Below are 19,339 nucleotides of genomic sequence, written 5' to 3'. Positions count from 1 at the left end.
TCCATTTTTAAAAGGGGCACACCAAAAGGGGCACACCAAAAGGGGCATTTTTAACAATTTGAACAAAATGGAAATTGTTAAAAATGCTCATTTTGGTGTGCCCCTTCGATATAAATTTTTGATTAATTTTACTAAGTTTCAGTTTACTTTTAATGAAATTAAAGTTGGTTAAATACTAAAATATTACGAGTCTGTTATAAACCATATAGATGGACTCCATAACCGGCCCATGGCCCATTAGAGTTTTACCTTATTCTCTGTATCCTGCTATTATCCTTATATATATATCCCTTATTCTATTAATGAAAGACACAGTTTATAACACGTTATCAGCACGATAGCCTCTCACCCTAAAAATTAAAAATCTCGAAACCCTAAATCTCTCTCACAAAAAAACCAAAACCAAAACCCTAGCCGTCTCTGCAAACAAAATTCTAAACTCTATCGAGATAAGTTTTCTGTTCATATTTGTTTCTGCACGAATTTTGCATGGATTATCTGTTATCAATCATGTCTGTATTTCTGCACGAACTTTGCACAGATGATCTGTTATCTATTCTGTCTGTAGTTTTGCACGAATTTTGCACGGATTATATGTTATCAATTTTGTATGTATTTCTGCACGAATTTTGCACAGATTATCTGTTGTCAATTCTGTCTGTAGTTTTGGACGAATTTTGCACGGATTATATGTTATCAATTTTATCTGTATTTCTGCACGAATTTTGCACAGATTATCTGTTGTCAATTATGTCTGTAGATTTGCACAAATTTTGCATGGATTATTTATTATCAATCCTGTCTATATTTTTGTACGAGTTATGCACGGATTATATGTTATTGATTTTGAACTGTTTTATGCAATATATTACAGAAACCCTATTTTTTTTCTTTTTACTAATGTAATAGCCATGTTTCCATGAGCAAAATTTTGAGTTTCTCAGGAATCAGGATTATATATATTGAGATTTTGTAGGAGGTCCCAACCAGCTAAGAGACATAACTGTTTCCAATCTCCGTATCAGATCTCGGGTCTCTGTTTCAGTTCTCCAATTAAGATAAGTGCTATTTATTTATTATGCTTTATATACATGATCCAATTAAAGTTTGATAAGATAAAATTTGCATGAAAATTGGCACATGTGATTTGATTTATGATTGGAGAATTAATTGAGAAGCTAGTGAATGGAAAGATGTTTAATGGTATGATAGATTGAATGTTTTAATATAAACCCTAGGTTAAACCGAAAGTAAACCAAAACCCTAAATCCTAGGTTAAACCGGTTTAATAAATCCTAAGTCATGGTTTAAGATCAAGTTTCCCATAAATAGAAAGTTTCCATAAATAGAAAGTTTCCATAAATAGAAAGTTCCACATAAGAAAAGTTTCCAGAAATAGAAAGGTTCCCTAAAATAGCAAGTTTCTCAAACTGGAAAGTTTCCAAAAAAAAAAAAAAGTTTCGTAAAATAGCAAGTTTCCCAAAATAAAAGGTTCCCTAAAATAGCAAGTTTCCCAAAATGGAAAGTTACCAAAATAGGAAACCCCTTCATAAGGAAATATTCCAAAACCCTAAAGTACATGTTTGTTTAGGATTTCTTTTTAGATGAGAAATAGAAAGTTTCCATATAAGGAAAGTTTCCATAAATAGAAATTTCCATACATAAAACCGAAACCCTAGCAAAAACCCTAGTACTATAAATCGTGGATGCTAAAACCCTAAAACTTAACCGCGAAATCCTAATATCCTAATCTAGTAAGATCCGATTGTTTGGTTGCTGCATACTAGATCAATCTTCTAGGGTTGATTTCATCCATATATATATAACATGATTGTTTAGAAAACACTTGCTGAAGACAAGCATGGCTCGGTCTTAAATACCGCATGACTTGGTCTAACCGATTACATGAGTTCTCATTTAACTCTATATATTATAGATATCAGAAATCAACTATTATGAATACACGGTACTCAATGCCTCTGGTGACAATTATTTAAAATGGGCTTTCGACACTGAGATTGTCCTAAAGGAAAAAGGGCTTGGTGAATCTATTGTAGAAGAAAACAATGTTACTAGAAGAGAAAGATATAAGGCGATTACTAACATACGCCATCACCTCAATGAGAGTCTTAAAATCAGTACCTCACTATTAAGAATCCTCTGGACCTCAGGACAGAGTTGAAAAAAAAAAAAATAAATATAACCACCAAAGAACGGTGCTATTACCCAAAAGCCCGATTCGATCGAAAGAATCTCACATTCCAGGAATTCAAATCCATGAATGAGTATAACTCAGCACTATTTAAAATAGTGTCAATACTGAGATTCCGTGGTGAGGAAGTTACTGAGAATGACTTGCTAGAGAAAGCATTCTCGACCTTTCACACAAACAATATATTACCTCAGCAACAATATCGTGAAAAAGGTTTTTACCACATATGCGAGTCTAAACTCTTGTTTTGCTACTTGCTGAGCAAAACAATGAGTTATAAATAGTGAAATGAGACCTCCTGGTCCTACCCCATTATCAGAAGCCCATTGGGCTGAAGAGCCTAAAGAGCCTAAAGAGACTAAAGAGTCTAACCACGTCCAAAGAGATAAGTATCATGGCCACAATCATGGTAAATGGAATGGACGTGGTAGAAGTGGCAATTGTAATTTATATGATCAAGGAAACCATTCATATGGTTAAGGCCGCCGACCCGACTTTGGTCGTAATCGAGGTAGAGGCCGCGGTATACCCAAACCACAACACTCAAATAAACTTGTTTGCCACTGATGAAGAATGGGGAAACCATTGGACTAAGACGTGCAGGACACCTAAGCATCTCGTTGATCTCTATCAAGAGAGTTTGAAAAGAATCTAGAAGCTCATTTAGTTCATCACGATGGTGAAGAAGATTTCGACCATGAGATAGATGACATGAGAATTTAATAAACGAAATATCTAAAGACATGGTTCATTAGCCAAATTGCGGGTATAGCTAAATTTAGTGAAGGCTAAGGGCAGGCCCATATTCCCAAGGGCACACATCCTCAGATTCTTCATATTCACCCAGCCCAAAAGGGCTTGTTGAGTTTCAAAGAAATGTGTTTGAATGGTTTCCACATTGAAACTAAGGGTGAAGAGAACAAAGGATTCCCATATATTACTAAGAGCACCCAAGACCATGAGAAGGTCTTAGAGACTATACCCGTGTCATAGATCTTTACTATGCCAAGATCAATATGATAAAGGCTAATAAAGTAAACAAAAGGGTTTACTGAGAGATTCACTAATGGCATGACCGGCTTGGCCAGCCCGGTTCCAATATGATGCGTAAATTAATTCAAAGTTCTAAAGGGCACACCCTTAAAGAAAACCGAGTTTTCCCTAAGCACCACACGTGCATAGCCTGTTCACAAGGGAAGTTTATCACTCGACCTTCACCAGTCAAAGTGTCTAAAGAGACCTTACATTTTCTGGAACGAATTCAAGGAGACATATGTGGTCCGATCCATCCACCTTGTGGAACATTTCGGTACTTCATGGTTTTAATCGATGCATCGACCCGCTGGTCGCATGTTTACCTATTGTCTTCTAGGAACCAAGCGTTTATTAGGTTATTGGCCCAAATCATCAGATTGCGAGCCCATTTTCCAGATTTTCCTCTTAAGACCATACGTTTAGATAATGCTGGTGAATTCACTTCCCAAGCATTTAATGACTATTGTCTGGTCATGGGGGTAAGTGTGGAACATCCTGTGGCACATGTCCATACACAAAACGGATTAGCTGAATCCCTCATTAAACGAATTCAACTAATTGCTCGACCATTACTCATGAGGTCGCAGCTTCCAGTCTCAGCTTGGGGACATGCAGTTTTACACGCTGCTGAACTAATACGCATTCGGCCATCTAGTTAGCATAGATATTCCCCTTCCCAATTGCTAACGGGTCATGAGCCAGAAGTTTCCCATCTAAAGACATTTGGGTGTGTCACCTATTTATCCATAGCACCACCACAGAGAGCAAATGATGGGACCTCAAAAGGGGATGGGAATATACATTAACAATGATTCTCCCACCATCATTACGTATCTCGAGCCAAAGGCCAGATACAAGAATTGTCATCTCAATGAATCCGTTTTCCCAACACTAGGTGGAGAGACTAACAAGCTGGTCAAAGAACTTACATGGAATCAAACATCCTTCACATGGCAAGATCCTCGGACTCCATCAGAGATCCAAAAGACTATATATCTGCAAAAGCTAGCTAAAACAGTTGCCAATATTCCTATAATGACCCAAAAGAGTAACAAAATCGTACATACCAGCTTGTAATGCACCAGTACGTATTGATGTTCACAAGGAACACAATCAAGTTGCTACAACACGTAAGAAACGTGGTAGACCTAAAAGGTTCCAAAGACAAGAACCCTCGGAAATCAAAGAAAGGTGCAAGGGAAACCGAGAAGGTTCAAGAAACCATAGACATGGCCGGCTAATAGACATAACCCTAAGGTACCAATCAATGAGGTTTGGGACGCCAAACCTCAAGGTCCTGAAGGTGTAAAGAGATCTCTATAAACTATATCATATCTAGAATACAATGGAACCGAAAAGATGTCGACATCAATGATAATATATTTGCGCACAAGGTAGCAACTGAAATGAATGAGGATCAGGAGCCCACGTCTATTCTAGAGTGCACTCAAAGACCTGATTGATTAAAATGGTACAATACCATAAAACGTGGAGCTAAGAATCATTAAGAAGAAGAATGTGTTTGGTCCAATACAAAGGATACCATTCAATGTAAAGCCAGTGGGACAAATGAGTCTTTGTGATTGTGTGAAATAAACATAGTGAAAGCGTGATATATCAGACACGGCTTGTCGCACAAGGATTCACACAAAGACCAGAAATAGAGGAGATATACTCCTCTGTGGTGGATGCTAAGACATTTAAATTTTTGCTAAGTCTGGCTATATAAAAGAGAAAGATTTGCGGCTAATGGATGTAATGCCTGCATATTTATATATGTCCACTGGATAATATATGAGATTACCAGAGGGTATTGAGCTCAAAGATAAGAAAGATTCTCGAGAACAACACTGCATAAGGCTTGATAAATCCTTATATGGACTGAAACAAAGCGGACGTATGTGGTATAACCGGTTAAGCGAATATCTCATCAGAGAAGGCTATAAAAACGATCCGATCAGTCCATGTATTTTTATCAAGAGGTTTGCAAACAAAGGATTTGTAATCATAGCAGTGTATATGAATGATTTAAACCTCTGGGTAATCGACCAAACAGTTGAGTATATCTAAAGAAAGAATCTGAAATGAAAGACCTAGGCAATAATTAAGTTCTGTTTGGGATTACAACCTGAGTACGTGAATAATGGAATCCTTGTGCATCAAATGGCATACACTGAAAGAGTACTCAAGGAGATTTAATAAGGACCAGGCCCGCCCATTGACCAGGCCCAATGGTGGTGAGAAGCCTCAGATTGGATAGTGATCCATTCAGTCCGGAAATGCCATACCTCAGTGCCATAGAAGTTCTAATGAATTTGGCTAGACACACTAGACCAAACATTTGTTTTGCCGTGAGTCTCCTATCTAAATTTAGTTCATGATCAACCCAAAGGCACTGGAAAGGTTTAAAGGAAGGTTTGATTAAGTTTTAAAGTCTATTCTTCCTGCGTTGTTTACTTGGGTTTATTCTATACTGATCTAACCAAAGAAGGTCCAGTTTGCTTTGGTTTAGTTTGATTTACTAATGCAGGATATTCATAAGATCAGATTATGGTATGGTCAATGAATAGGAACTATGTGTGGCTTGATCCCTTCCAAGGGTACGTAGGCAGCCTTCCTTAAGGCGCATCTACTACTACATCAAAGACCATCATATTTGAAGACAACGCATCCTGTATTGCTCAACTCAAGGATGGCTACACTAAGAGGGATCGAACGAAGCACATTTTGCCAAAGCTCTTCTTCACTCATGAATTACAGAAGGACGGTCAGGTCAAAGTTCAACAGATCCGGTCAAGTGAGAATTCAGCCGACCTATTCACCAAATCATTGCCGACTTCAACGTTCCGGAAGCTCATTCATCAGATCGGGATGCGCGGACTTAAGGATCTACAGTGATGCTCAAATCAGGGGGAGTATTGCGTGTTGTACTCTTTTTCCTTCACCATGGTTTTGTCCCACTGGGTTTTCCTGGTAAGGTTTTAATGAGGCAACATTCCCCAGTGCATTATAGAGATTTCGGTTTAGTATCGGGCACGGTTATGTCTTCCAAGGGGGAGTGTTATAAACAATATAGATGGACTCCATAACCGGCCCATGGCCCATTAGGGTTTTACTTTATTCTCTGTATCCTGCTATTATCCTTGTATATATATCCCTTATTCTATTAATGAAAGACACAGTTTACAACAGAGTCAAAATTTAAAAGTGGGGTCAATTTGTTAATTAAACTTAAAGTTTTTAGTTTCGATAGATCGAGTTAGTTTTGATAGATCGAGTTGTAACGGAAAAAGTGTTTTTGATTCGGATGAGTTTGGTCCAGTTTGGATAAATTTTCCATGCCTATTTACAATTATTTTTGTATGTATTTTTAGTTGAGATATAATTTTTTTTCTTTTTGAAAATATACATTTCATCGAATTCAAAACTCATATGTTAATAGAAGGGCGACACTAGAACAAACTATTAGGCTACTAATTTTGTTGAGTAATTTTTTTTCCTATCAACAACATTTAGTATGAAGATTTAAATTCGAATGATGACACAATAACAATATTACCGCAAACCGCTACATCCCATATCTCTTTTAATCGTTTATAATTTTATATACTCACACATACATTTTACCATATTTGAAATCAGCAAAGGTTAACTGGAGAGGACAAAACTAATTACCTTTTCTAGTAATCGACCTAGAAAATTATGAACCTAATTACCTAAACCTATAATCATATATATAAAAGTTGATCGACTCTCTCCATATGAGTATCACATCATCACACAAGAAAATGACATGTGTCCTTCTACATTATTTAAATAGAAAATGAGCCAAATTTAATGAGAAAAAAAAATAATAGTTCTTCACATTAAATCATCCATCAATCCTACTCTTAACTTATATCTTTAAAATAAAAAAAATTAGAAAATTATGTTACTAAATCAAGCACTACTTTCATTGTTCTCATTTTTACGAATTTTTTTTTATCAAGAGTCACTATTCGATAATGACTGGAAATTTATTTGTGTTATAATTTAGTTGTTTGCTACCTAACTTTTTATTAGTTTAGTAATTTTACCTTGAGTCTGTTCTCGTTATTACGTTTTGTTGTTCATATACGACTTTTCATATGACATTTTTTTTTTCATTTTTGTGCCTTATTGTAATTTGGTTACATTTACATGCAAGTTTTTCAAGTAATGGGTCTTTAAGACGTTAGGTATACCAAAAAATTTATGACACGACCATTTCTCTTATATAGCTATATGTAAAGGCAGAAGATGTAAAAGTGTTGAATTAAAATGACACTTTAGTTTTTGTCTTTTTTCTTATTTTTATATGAAAACTATTGAGATCAACTCATGTCAATCCAGTAATTAATTATGAGTCTATCACGATATGGCTGGAGTACTAGATCATGAGAGTACATAAAACAAGGAATTGCTTAATTATGATCAAATTACGCAAGTTTCAAATCACACAAGTAACATAATTACATATAATTATATCAAAATATTTTATATTGTTTTTGTATGTATTCGTAATAGTGAAAAAATTTTTAGGATCTTAGATATATAAATAATCTTATTTATACATGAAAATATATAAATTGATATTTTAAGTCAAAAATAAATTTAAACATAAAAATTGTAAATGGATCTAATTTTATTAACTATACAATAACAAAAAAAAAACATAAATTAGCAACAAAACAATCAACATCATTTTTTCTTAACAATTTTCAAAATAAACCCACGCGTAGCGTGGCTATTCATCTAGTATTAAAAAAAAACAAAAAACAGCAAAATCTAACACACTCGTATTTAATGACACTTTATAAGTGAGAAAAGATGTGGCGAAGAGAGGTGAAAAGGGCAGCCACGTTGAGGCATTTAATTTGAATAATAATTAGATTTAAAAAAAAACGTAAAGCCTTTTGAGGTTATGAATGCGAAAATGGTCCCTCGCGAGTCACGACCTAATCTCATTCAAAATTATTTAGCATTGCGTCGTGTCTCATTTCCCTTATTGCTTCTCATTATTACTTAATTATTATTATTCTCTATATATATTTCCCACTAACCTATTAATTAATAACCTTTCATTGCTTTTGTACGGTAGATCATAATATGCTAAGATATACTAGTATTAAGATATAATTAAGTATTAATGATTGAAAACTCAACAAAGACGACAAAGAAAACCAAATATAACTAAATAAACATAATAATACTAGTAGTTATTTTATAATGTTTGAGTGATATTGCATTGGTGCAACCGGTAGAAGCGTTCTAAATTTTAATAAGACAATCATGTTTGAAATTATTTCAATAAAGCTTCATGATTTAAACTTTGTACAACGTAACAATATTTGTTGGGGGCTGGATTGCACCCCTTATTTTAGCTCGGTCCAAATCAAGAATAACTTAATAAACATCAAGCCCAAAAAAGCCCATAAAAGTTGGTCCATGTTTCTCTCACCAGCTTAGTTTTCCTATAAATAGAGAGGCATCTCATTGAAGAAAGAAAAAGGAAAAAAGGAGAAGAAATCCATACTAAAAACGTCTTCAAGCTCTTCAGCTCGTCTTCAAGCTCTTCAGCTCGTCTGCAAGCTCTTCAGCTCGTCTTCAAGCTCTTCAGCTCGTCTGCAAGCTCTTCAGCTCGTCTTCAAGCTCTTCAGCTCGTCATCAAACTCTTCAGCTCGTCACCAAACTCTTCAGCTCGTCATCATGCTCTTCAGCTCGTCATCAAACTCTTCAGCTCGTCATCAAGCTCTTAAGCTCGTCATCAAGCTCTTCAGCTCGTCTGCAAGCTATTCAGCTCGTCTGCAAGCTATTCAGCTCGTCTTCAAGCTCCTCAGCTCGTCATCAAGCTCTTCAGCTCGTCTTCAAGCTCTTCAGCTCGCCTAACTATCCAGATCGTCAATCTCATCTCCCGGCTCGTCTAGCTTCTCAGCTGACTGCTCAGCTCATCCAGCTTCTCAGTTAAACAGCCCGGCTCGTCTAGCTTCTCAGCTGACTGCTCAGCTCATCCAGCTTCTCAGTTAAACAGCTCAGCTCGTCCAGCTTCTCTGCCGACTGCTCAGCTCGTCTAACTTCTCAGTTAAATAGCTCAGCTCGCCCAGCTTCTCAGCTGACTGCTCAGCTCATCCAGCTTCTCAGTTAAACAGCTCAGCTCGTCCAGCTTCTCTGCTGACTGCTCAGCTCGTCCAACTTCTCAGTTAAATAGCTTAGCTCGTCCAGCTTCTCTGCTGACTACTCAGCTCATCCAGCTTCTCAGTTAACAGCTCGGCTCGTCCAAATAGTCCCCAAGCTATCCAGCACGTCCACTTGTTTTAATATGAACTACGAATGGTTTGATCCCTTTCTAAGGGTACGTAGACGCAGCTATAAAACAAATAAATTCTATGTTTATCGCGAGAACGGCCTAGCTCCCGACCTTCAACGCAATGAGAATCTTTTTCCCTTATCAAAGAACTTACAAATATACTTTGTTGAAATTCGTGCATCAACAGTTGGCGCGCCAGGTAGGGGGAATAAACAAATTCTTTGGCCAAAAAGGTCGAGATTAGGAAGTTTTTCAGCTCTCCTTGAGCTCGTCATTTGTTTCACATTTTTTGGGTCCTGTCAGCTCGTCCATCTGACAGTTCCTGCTCGTCAACTGTCAGCTCGTCCATCTGACAGTTCCTGCTCGTCCATCTGACAGTTCCTACTCGTCAACTGTCAGCTCGTCCATCTGACAGTTCCTGCTCGTCCACTGTCAGCTCGTCCATTTGACAGTTCCTGCTCGTCCACTCTCAGCTCGTCCATCTGACAGATCCTGCTCGTCCACTCTCAGCTCGTCCATCTGACAGATCCTGCTCGTCCACTGTCAGCTCGTCCATCTGACAGTTCCTGCTCGTCAACTGTCAGCTAGTCCATCTGACAGTTCCTGCCCGTCAACTGTCAGCTCATCCATGTGACAGTTCCAGCTCGTCAACTATCAGCTCGTCCTTCTGACAGTTCCAGCTCGTCAACTGGCAGCTCGTCCATGTGACAGTTCCAGCTCGTCAACTGTCAGCTCGTCCATCTGACAGTTCCAGCCCGTCAACTGTCAGCTCGTCCATTTGACAGTTCCTGCTCGTCAACTTTCAGCTCGTCAATTCAGCTGCGCTCACTGTAAGTTTTTTCTTATTCATATTAAAAATATTCTTCTTAAAAAAATTGGTCTTTAAAAAGACCACGTAGCACTCGCGCTAACCCACATCGTTGCCCTGGCCCGGCATTCGATCGAACACGTTCGCCCGAGAACGCACACCCTTACTTAAGTCTGCCAAAACCGGTAAAACGGTCTTGGATAAAACCTACACTTAAGGGTATGAAAGCCGAGCTCCATGCTCGCAAAGTTTTGACGACCGAATGCTGTAAGCCGAGGCTGAACTCGCCCTTTCGGGATCCGTCATACTATTACAGGGTAAGCCAATCATCGAGCGTCGCACCTCACGATGTCTCGAGTCCGTCTCGAACACTCCAGACGTTTTCTCGAAAGCCGAGGTCTTCCTCGCATAAGCTGAGCTCCGTGCTCACACTGTTTTGATGAACCGAACAAAATAAGCCGAGTTCATACTCGCATATTCGTGTTCCGTCGAACACTCGATAAGCCGAGCAACCCGAACGTCGCATCATTCTGGAAGTTCGTACCAAAAAGCCGAGCTTAGCCTCGCATCTTATACTTCAACTTGTCAGCATTTAATCTCGTCTATCTAACATCTTTGTTTTTATCTAGTCTATTTTAGCTCGTCTATGTCAGGTCGTCCATAAGCCTTGTCAGCTTTTCAGCTCGTCTATCTAACATCTTTATTTTTAGCTCGTCTATTTTAGCTCGTCTTTCAGACAGCTTCAGTTTTTAGCTCGTCAGCCTCCGTTACAGCGTCTTTCAGACATCTTCAGTTTCAGCTCGTCAGCTTCAGTTTCAGCTCGTCTTTTAGATAGCTTCAGTTTTCAGCTCGTCACCTTCAGTTTCAGCTCGTATTTCGGACAGCTTCAGTTTTCAGCTCGTCAGCTTCAGTTTCAGCTCGTCTCTTAGACAGCTTCAGTTTTCAGCTCGTCAGCTTCAGTTTCAGCTCGTCTTTTAGACAGCTTCAGTTTCAGCTCGTCAGCTTCAGTTTCAGTTCGTCTTTAAGATAGCTTCAGTTTTCAGCTCGTCAGCTTCAGTTTCAGCTCGTCTTTCGGACAGCTTCAATTTCAGCTCGTCAGCTTCAGTTTTCAGCTCGTCAGCTTCAGTTTCAGCTCGTCAGCTTCAGTTTTCAGCTCGTCAGCTTCAGTTTCAGCTCGTCAGCTTCAGTTTTCAGTTTCAGCTTGTCAGCTTCAGTTTTCAGCTCGACAGCTTTAGTATCAGCTCGTCTTTCGGAGAGCTTCAGTTTTCAGCTAGTTAGCTTCAGTTTCAGCTCGTCTTTCAGATAGCTTCAGTTTTCAGCTCGTCAGCTTCAGTTTCAGCTCGTCTTTCGGACAGCTTCAGTTTTCAACTCGTCAGCTTCAGTTTCAGTTCGTCAGCTTCAGTTTTCAGCTCGTCAGCTTCAGTATCAGCTCGTCTTTCAGACAACTTCAGTTTTCAGCTCGTCAGCTTCAGTTTCATCTCGTCAGCTTCAGTTTTCAGCTCGTCAGCTTCAGTTTCAGCTCGTCAGCTTCAGTTTTCAGTTTCAGCTCGTCAGCTTCAGTTTTTAGCTCGTCAGCTTCAGTATCAGCTCGTCTTTCGGACAGCTTCAGTTTTCAGCTCGTTAGCTTCAGTTTCAGCTCGTCTTTCAGATAGCTTCAGTTTTCAGCTCGTCAGCTTCAGTTTCAGCTCGTCTTTCGGACAGCTTCAGTTTTCAGCTCGTCAGCTTCAGTTTCAGCTCGTCAGCTTCAGTTTTCAGCTCGTCAGCTTCAGTATCAGCTCGTCTTTCAGACAACTTCAGTTTTAGCTCGTCAGCTTCAGTTTCAGCTTGTCTTTCAGATAGCTTCAGTTTTCAGCTCGTCAGCTTCAGTTTCAGCTCGTCAGTTTCAGTTTCAGCTCGTCTTTCAGACAACTTCAGTTTCAGCTCAGCTTCAGTTTCAGCTCGTCTTTCAGATAGCTTCAATTTTCAGCTCGTCTTTTAGACAGCTTCAGTTTCAGCTCGTCAGCTTCAGTTTCACCTCATTTGTCAGTTCAGCTGTTTTGGTCCGTCATTTTTAGTTCGTCAGTTCAGTCCCAGTTCATCGGTTTTAGTTCGTTAGTTTCGGTTCATCGGTTTTTGTTCGTCAGTTCCAGTTTGCCAATTTCAGCTCGTCGCTTCATCTTTTTTCATGATTCACATCTCGTTAAATTAAAATAATCTTGATTCAAGACGAGCTAATAATTCTCACCAATTCGCCGAACTCGAAAAAAAATTCTCATTCGACGAATTGGGGGGCTACTGTTGGGGGCTGGATTGCACCCCTTATTTTAGCTCGGCCCAAATCAAGAATAACTTAATAAACATCAAGCCCAAAAAAGCCCATAAAAGTTGGTCCATGTTTCTCTCACCAGCTTAGTTTTCCTATAAATAGAGAGGCATCTCATTGAAGAAAGAAAAAGGAAAAAAGGAGAAGAAATCCATACTAAAAACGTCTTCAAGCTCTTCAGCTCGTCTTCAAGCTCTTCAGCTCGTCTACAAGCTCTTCAGCTCGTCTTCAAGCTCTTCAGCTCGTCTGCAAGCTCTTCAGCTCGTCTTCAAGCTCTTCACCTCGTCATCAAGCTCTTCAGCTCGTCATCAAACTCTTCAGCTCGTCATCAAACTCTTCAGCTCGTCATCATGCTCTTCAGCTCGTCATCAAACTCTTCAGCTCGTCATCAAGCTCTTAAGCTCGTCATCAAGCTCTTTAGCTCGTCTGCAAGCTATTCAGCTCGTCTTCAAGCTCCTCAGCTCGTCATCAAGCTCTTCAGCTCGTCTTCAAGCTCTTCAGCTCGCCTAACGATCCAGATCGTCAATCTCATCTCCCGGCTCGTCTAGCTTCTCAGCTGACTGCTCAGCTCATCCAGCTTCTCAGTTAAACAGCCCGGCTCGTCTAGCTTCTCAGCTGACTGCTCAGCTCATCCAGCTTCTCAATTAAACAGCTCAGCTCGTCCAGCTTCTCTGCCGACTGCCAGCTCGTCCAACTTCTCAGTTAAATAGCTCAGCTCGTCCAGCTTCTCAGCTGACTGCTCAGCTCATCCAGCTTCTCAGTTAAACAGCTCAGCTCGTCCAGCTTCTCTGCTGACTGCTCAGCTCGTCCAACTTCTCAGTTAAATAGCTCAGCTCGTCCAGCTTCTCTGCTGACTACTCAGCTCATCCAGCTTCTCAGTTAACAGCTCGGCTCGTCCAAATCGTCCCCAAGCTATCCAGCACGTCAACAGATCACCTAGCTGCAAATATGGCCTAGCTCCTACTTATTTTAATATGAATTACGAATGGCTTGATCCCTTTCTAAGGGTACGTAGGCAGTCTTTCACAAGACGCAGCTATAAAACAAATAAATTCTATGTTTATCGCGAGAACGGCCTAGCTCCCGACCTTCAACGCAATGAGAATGTTTTTCCCTTATCAAAGAACTTACAAATATACTTTGTTGAAATTCGTACATCAACAATATTGCATGCAAAAAACAATTTAGTGATTAATGGTGGTATTATTGGACCAAATAGTCTCGATACATTAGTATATGTTATTCTAAATTATATAGACCAATTTTGATTATATATATTTAATACATAAATTCATTAAATCTGGTTATTTATTTTAATATTGTTGGTTATATATAGAGAAAATTGGTACTGGTGGAAAGTCGACAATCGATAAAAATTGTCTGATGTCCATCCAAAAACTAAGCCGACATATAGTTGTATTTGGTCGGTATATTTATACGTACATGTATATATATCTTTCCATAAGGTTTCTTTTGAATATAAAAGTTGTGTATCCAAATGTAGATGCTTTATCTCAAGTCATCTTCGCATTTTATTTTGGTCAAAAGAAAGTTAGAAGATAAGAGAAAGTTTTTGGGTCACACATATGAAAGAAACGTAAATGGCTTATCATGCCTAATAGCGCTTTCTACGCTTGTGGGGTATTTAGTTGGATATTTATACGTCACAACTCATAAATCATAATACGTAGTTGATTACTAGCTTATCTGTACATGGACTCCACTTATATGTATACAAATGCAACTAATACACGTATCCACAGATAAGAAAAAAATGCTGTAAGAATTAGTCAAAATTTATGTGATCATTTTAGTATGAAATAAATGACATGCGGTATAAGTGTTATAAAAAATTATTGTGTGAATATACTTAGTAATTCCTAATTTGATGAGGAACCTAATTACAAATCATCTTCATATAAATAGAGGGTTATGTTTCCCAAAGCAACCCTAACTAGAAATAAAGAAACTCTCTGCATCCCCATCAACAGAGACCTAAAGCTATTTAGGGTATGCTTTGGAAGACATAATCCCAAATTCAGACTCTAAGCTATATATTTATCAGGTACGCTCCCGCTTTTGTTATTAATCATCAAGAACTAGCATGGATTTATGGTTTATGGAATCATAAATATCTTTCAAATGCATGTGTAACAATGTTTGAACATTATGAATTTACTGTTTGCTATGTAACTTTATTATGGTATCAGAGTGTGATCCACATGCTTCCGTAATCAGGCTCACGACTGTAGAGCCATTATCTCGAGGAAGGTGTTGAAGATTAGATTGAGGTTACTGGGCCATGAGATTAAGGCTCATAATCTTGATGAAGAAGCATGTGAACAATGTTCCACATTGGAAAGATGAGAAGGGATTTAAGCAATATATAAAAGATATGAATCACTTCATTTATTGTCAATTGGTTTTGAGTTGAAAGTCCATAATAAACCCAAATTTAACAAGATTGATAAGAAATTCCACATAATTTAAAGATATCAATATTAATTAACGATAAAAAGTTCTAAATTATGGATACTCACATAACGTTTGAACAACATATATTATTTAATCAATTTCTTCTCATGAGAGTAGTTTCACTTATTCAAACGGCTACCAAATATCATATAGTAGGCTTTTATTGGTATACAAATTAAATTACTCATACCAAAATTAATTTTTTTTAATTTAATTTCTTAATTTTTTTTGAATTACTAATAGATTTTGGGTCTAGGATCAGAACATTTTATATTACAAGATATGATAGACACTTTATTATTTGTGTATTATCTTTAGAGTAGACAATTATGATATGCCGTAAAGAAAGAAAATGACTTATGAAGTTTGTAGAGAATAACGGTCTATATAGCGATAGAGAGTTATACTACCATGCTTTGTACCACCTAAAATTGATATGACAGTACACATTTTATCGCCTGAGTGTAGATATTTTTTTAAGCGAAACAATTATGAAGCTTTTTGTATTTGTTTGTTTTAAACAGAAAGTTTATAAGTTACAAAAGTAAAAGTTGAAATATTAGATCTTTTTTTTTTAAAAAGTAACTTGCTATTGATCAACTCAAAATATCACCTATAATGATTTTTGGAATGTTAACTAAGGTCCAAAAAGAAAAAGTAATTATTTACCTAAAGTTTATCAAACAAATTGGACAAAATCTGAAAAAAGTAAAACGTAATCATAATAATTAAATAAAACAACCATGAGATATTGAATTCATCAAACTTGTAATTGTAAACAATAAAATAAAAAGGTGACACAACATTTACAAGTAAAAAAAGGTTTCACGATTACAATTAAATTTAACAAATATTATAACTTAGCCGACTGACCACAACATCAAAGATATCTCCACCATCAGCCGCACAACTGACTTCTTATATTCTTGGAACGCTCTAATCGACAAGTGATTCCATTATAATTAAACCTTAACCATTATTTTTTCTAAAGATAATTTTATGTTTACTTTTGCTTAATACTTACTAATTATGCTATTGTAACTTCTAGAACTTTTTTTAGTCTCAGATTGCATGATTATAATTAATGCTCACATGGTTATTGGTGCGACATTTAATCAAGCCAAAAGCTTAGATAATGTACTAAGTATAAGGCTAAAGTCTAAACTTTTAGACATGAATACGAGTAAGCTATCATAATCATTGACAATGATAATTTTTGGAAGGATGTTACACCCTCGAGACATGCCTAATATATCTCAAAGAGTGTGAATTGTTAGATATTGTAAGTGCGGATGAGGTACGATAAATTGTAGAAAGTAAACGAGACAAGAAATTTGTTAACGAGGTTCGGTTTTTCCTACTCCCCGGGACCACGTCCAGATTTCGATTCCACTAGAACAAGAAAGCAAATTACAACCAATTCGCAAACGCGTAAAACAAGCACAACCCTCTTGATTTACCGCTCCCTTCTATAACGTGAAACCTTAAGGATAATCTCTACCCTTAACTAAACTCCCCCTTGAGTCTAGATTTAATCAGGATAACCTAACCCTGAGCTAAACTCCCCTTGAGCCTAGACTTCAAAAAACAAAACCTCTTGATCACACAAGCACAAACCCGCCAAAACTAAGTTGCACAAAACCGCAAAACTATGTTGCACACACCCTTAGAAAGCTCTCAAAGATTTGTCTCTATGCCTCAGCTCTCTTGCCTCTCCAAGACGTCCCCAACTCCTCCTTATATAGCCAAAACGATTTCCTAATCACCATAGGAGAAGATTTCCAATTTCCATAAGAAAAAGTAAATTTCCTTTTATACTTTTCCTTTTTCTCTTCAAACTCCACTTTCATCAAGTCTTCCAAATCTCTTTAAGTCCTTTTTCCTTTGTGATTCATCCTCTAAACACGCTCCAAACACATCTTCTCAAACCTTCTAGAAACCGACACTTACACAAAAACAGTCGCATCTTGACATACTTCTTGAATCATTCAGAAACTCCATTAGACAAAATCTTGTTTTACTTCTTGACTCATTCAACAACTTCATCAGACTGCAGCTACATCTTCAATCTCCCCCTTTTTGACTATGTTTGTGAACTCAACAGTTCTAACTCCAAAACAACATCACGAACATATCATCATTCTCCCCCTGAATGAGTCACAACATGGTCAAAACTACTTAGAAAATTCTCCCCGCTTTGCAACACGAGGTTGATAGCCTAGTACACCACCTCCATAGAAATCATCTTTCCTAACCCAAATCTTCCTGCGCCTTAAGCCTTCATGACTGGATTCTCGAATGAATCTGAAACAATTCCTCTTAATATGCCCTTGAACTCCACAATGATAACATGTAGGACCATGAAATCTCTTATCATAAGCATTCTTCATTCGATTTCTCTCCCTCAATAATCTGAAACACCTTGGCCTAATATGCCCAACAATACCACAATGATGGCAAACAGGTCGAAAAATTCGTTGAGGTGCACTCTGCAGTTCTTTACCTTTTCCTGTATCAGACTCTGTACCAGTTCTCGTAGTAGTTCTTGTACCTGACGCAGTCTCTGCCACAGTTGCTGTTTCTAACACACTTCCTGATCCAGACGTGATTTTTCCACCATAAACAAACACTGGATCCGATTTTGAAAGTTTTCCTTCAAATCCAAGGCCACACTTATCAATCTTGCCAATATTCAGAATATGATCCAACTTCTTTGTGCCATTATTAAGCATCCTCAAATTCTTTTGAGTTTCTTCAAGTTGTACTTTGGCTTGTGATGCTTCTTCTTCTTTTTCTGCAGCATATTTCTGTACTTCAATAACTTTAGCCTCTAACTTGAGTTTCTCCTTAGTTAACACTGAATTCTCTTCAACCATTTTAAGCCAATGCTCATATAAGGCTCTATAATTCTCAGCAAATTCTTCATCATCAACACTCACTGCATCACTATCACATTCATCGTTTTCACTTTTAATTGCAGGTCCTGTTGCAGATGCTGATGCAGACCCTGTTGCAGATGCTGATGCAGACCCTGTTGCAGATGCTGATGCAGACCCTGTTGCAGATGCTGATGCAGACCCTGTTGCAGACACTGATGCAGACACTAATTCAGAAACTGACGCAGAATCTATATCTGAACTAGAATTGAAAGTTGCCAAAGCCACAAAATTCTTCAGATCTTCTTCTTCTTCATCTGAATCAGTTTCAGAATCACTAGTGACAACATTCATGGCCTTCTTCCTATGCTTTTGTAGATTGGCGCATTCCGAACGAACATGTCCATATCCTTTGCATTCAAAACATTGCACATTCTTTGATGAACTTCTCAACTCTTCATCAATTCTATCCTTCCTCTCTTTTCCCTTTCGTTTCAGATATTTAGTAAACTGTCTTGACAACATAGCCATTGAATCTTCAGTTGATGTTCCCTTAAGAGCAACTCCAATGTCAACTTCCTTCTTCACTTCATCTACCTTCTGCATCTTTCCTTTAGTTTCATATGATTTGCTTAACTCAAAAGCTTGAAGAATCCCAACAAACTCATCAAAAGCCATCTCATCTAGATTATGAGCTTCTTCAACTGCAGAAACCTTTGACTCAAATTTTGCAGGTAATGATCTCTTCAACTTCTTCACTAGCTTTTTGTCCTTGTAGACCTTTCCAAGAGCAAACGATTCATTAGATATGTCACATAACTTTGCACTAAAATCAGCCACATTTTCCTCTTCTTCCATCCTTAGATTCTCAAATTGCGAAGCTAACATATCTAATTTCGTTCTCTTAACGCTTGTAGTACCCTCAAACATATTCTCCAATGTCTTCCATGCTTTTTGAGCTGATGCACATTGAGAAATCAACTTAAAGTGGCTTGAATCAATAGCATTGTAAATCGCAGTCTTAGCCTTAGAATTGCAACTTGATAGCTTTTTCTCTGCAGCAGTCCACTTATCTCTTGGCTTGAGACTTACAACTCCATCATCATCCGTAACTTTAGGAGCCTCCCAACCAAGTTCAATTGAATTCCAACAATCTTCATCAAGATTACTAATAAAAGCTTGCATACGAACCTTCCAATATCCATAATTCGCTGAATCAAGAAGTGGTGATCTTGTCATAGACGTACCTTCCTTGTATGACTCCATCTCACACGATTCTCAGCTCTGTCTTACTTTCTGAACGATC

The 19,339-nt window shown here is 37.9% G+C and overlaps 1 protein-coding gene across 1 annotated transcript; it reads right to left on the bottom strand.

Moving 5' to 3' along the window:
* Positions 1 to 17,158: 17,158 nt before the first annotated feature.
* On the bottom strand, positions 17,159 to 19,339 carry LOC110229650. The gene has a single exon (XM_021030263.1). It carries the CDS (start codon positions 19,297 to 19,299, stop codon positions 17,332 to 17,334), a length of 1,968 nt encoding a protein of 655 aa, XP_020885922.1. The 5' UTR covers positions 19,300 to 19,339; the 3' UTR covers positions 17,159 to 17,331.

This window comes from Arabidopsis lyrata (genome assembly GCF_000004255.2).
Source record: "Arabidopsis lyrata subsp. lyrata unplaced genomic scaffold ARALYscaffold_3, whole genome shotgun sequence".
NCBI classification, from domain to species: Eukaryota; Viridiplantae; Streptophyta; class Magnoliopsida; order Brassicales; family Brassicaceae; genus Arabidopsis; species Arabidopsis lyrata.
The sequence above is the reverse complement of the archived record's forward strand: the minus strand, read 5'-3'. Positions and strand labels throughout refer to the sequence as shown.

What these genes read in the sequence shown, in the direction of transcription:
- LOC110229650 (XM_021030263.1), bottom strand. Translation starts at nt 19,299, where the DNA reads ATGGAGTCATACAAGGAAGGTACGTCTATGACAAGATCACCACTTCTT.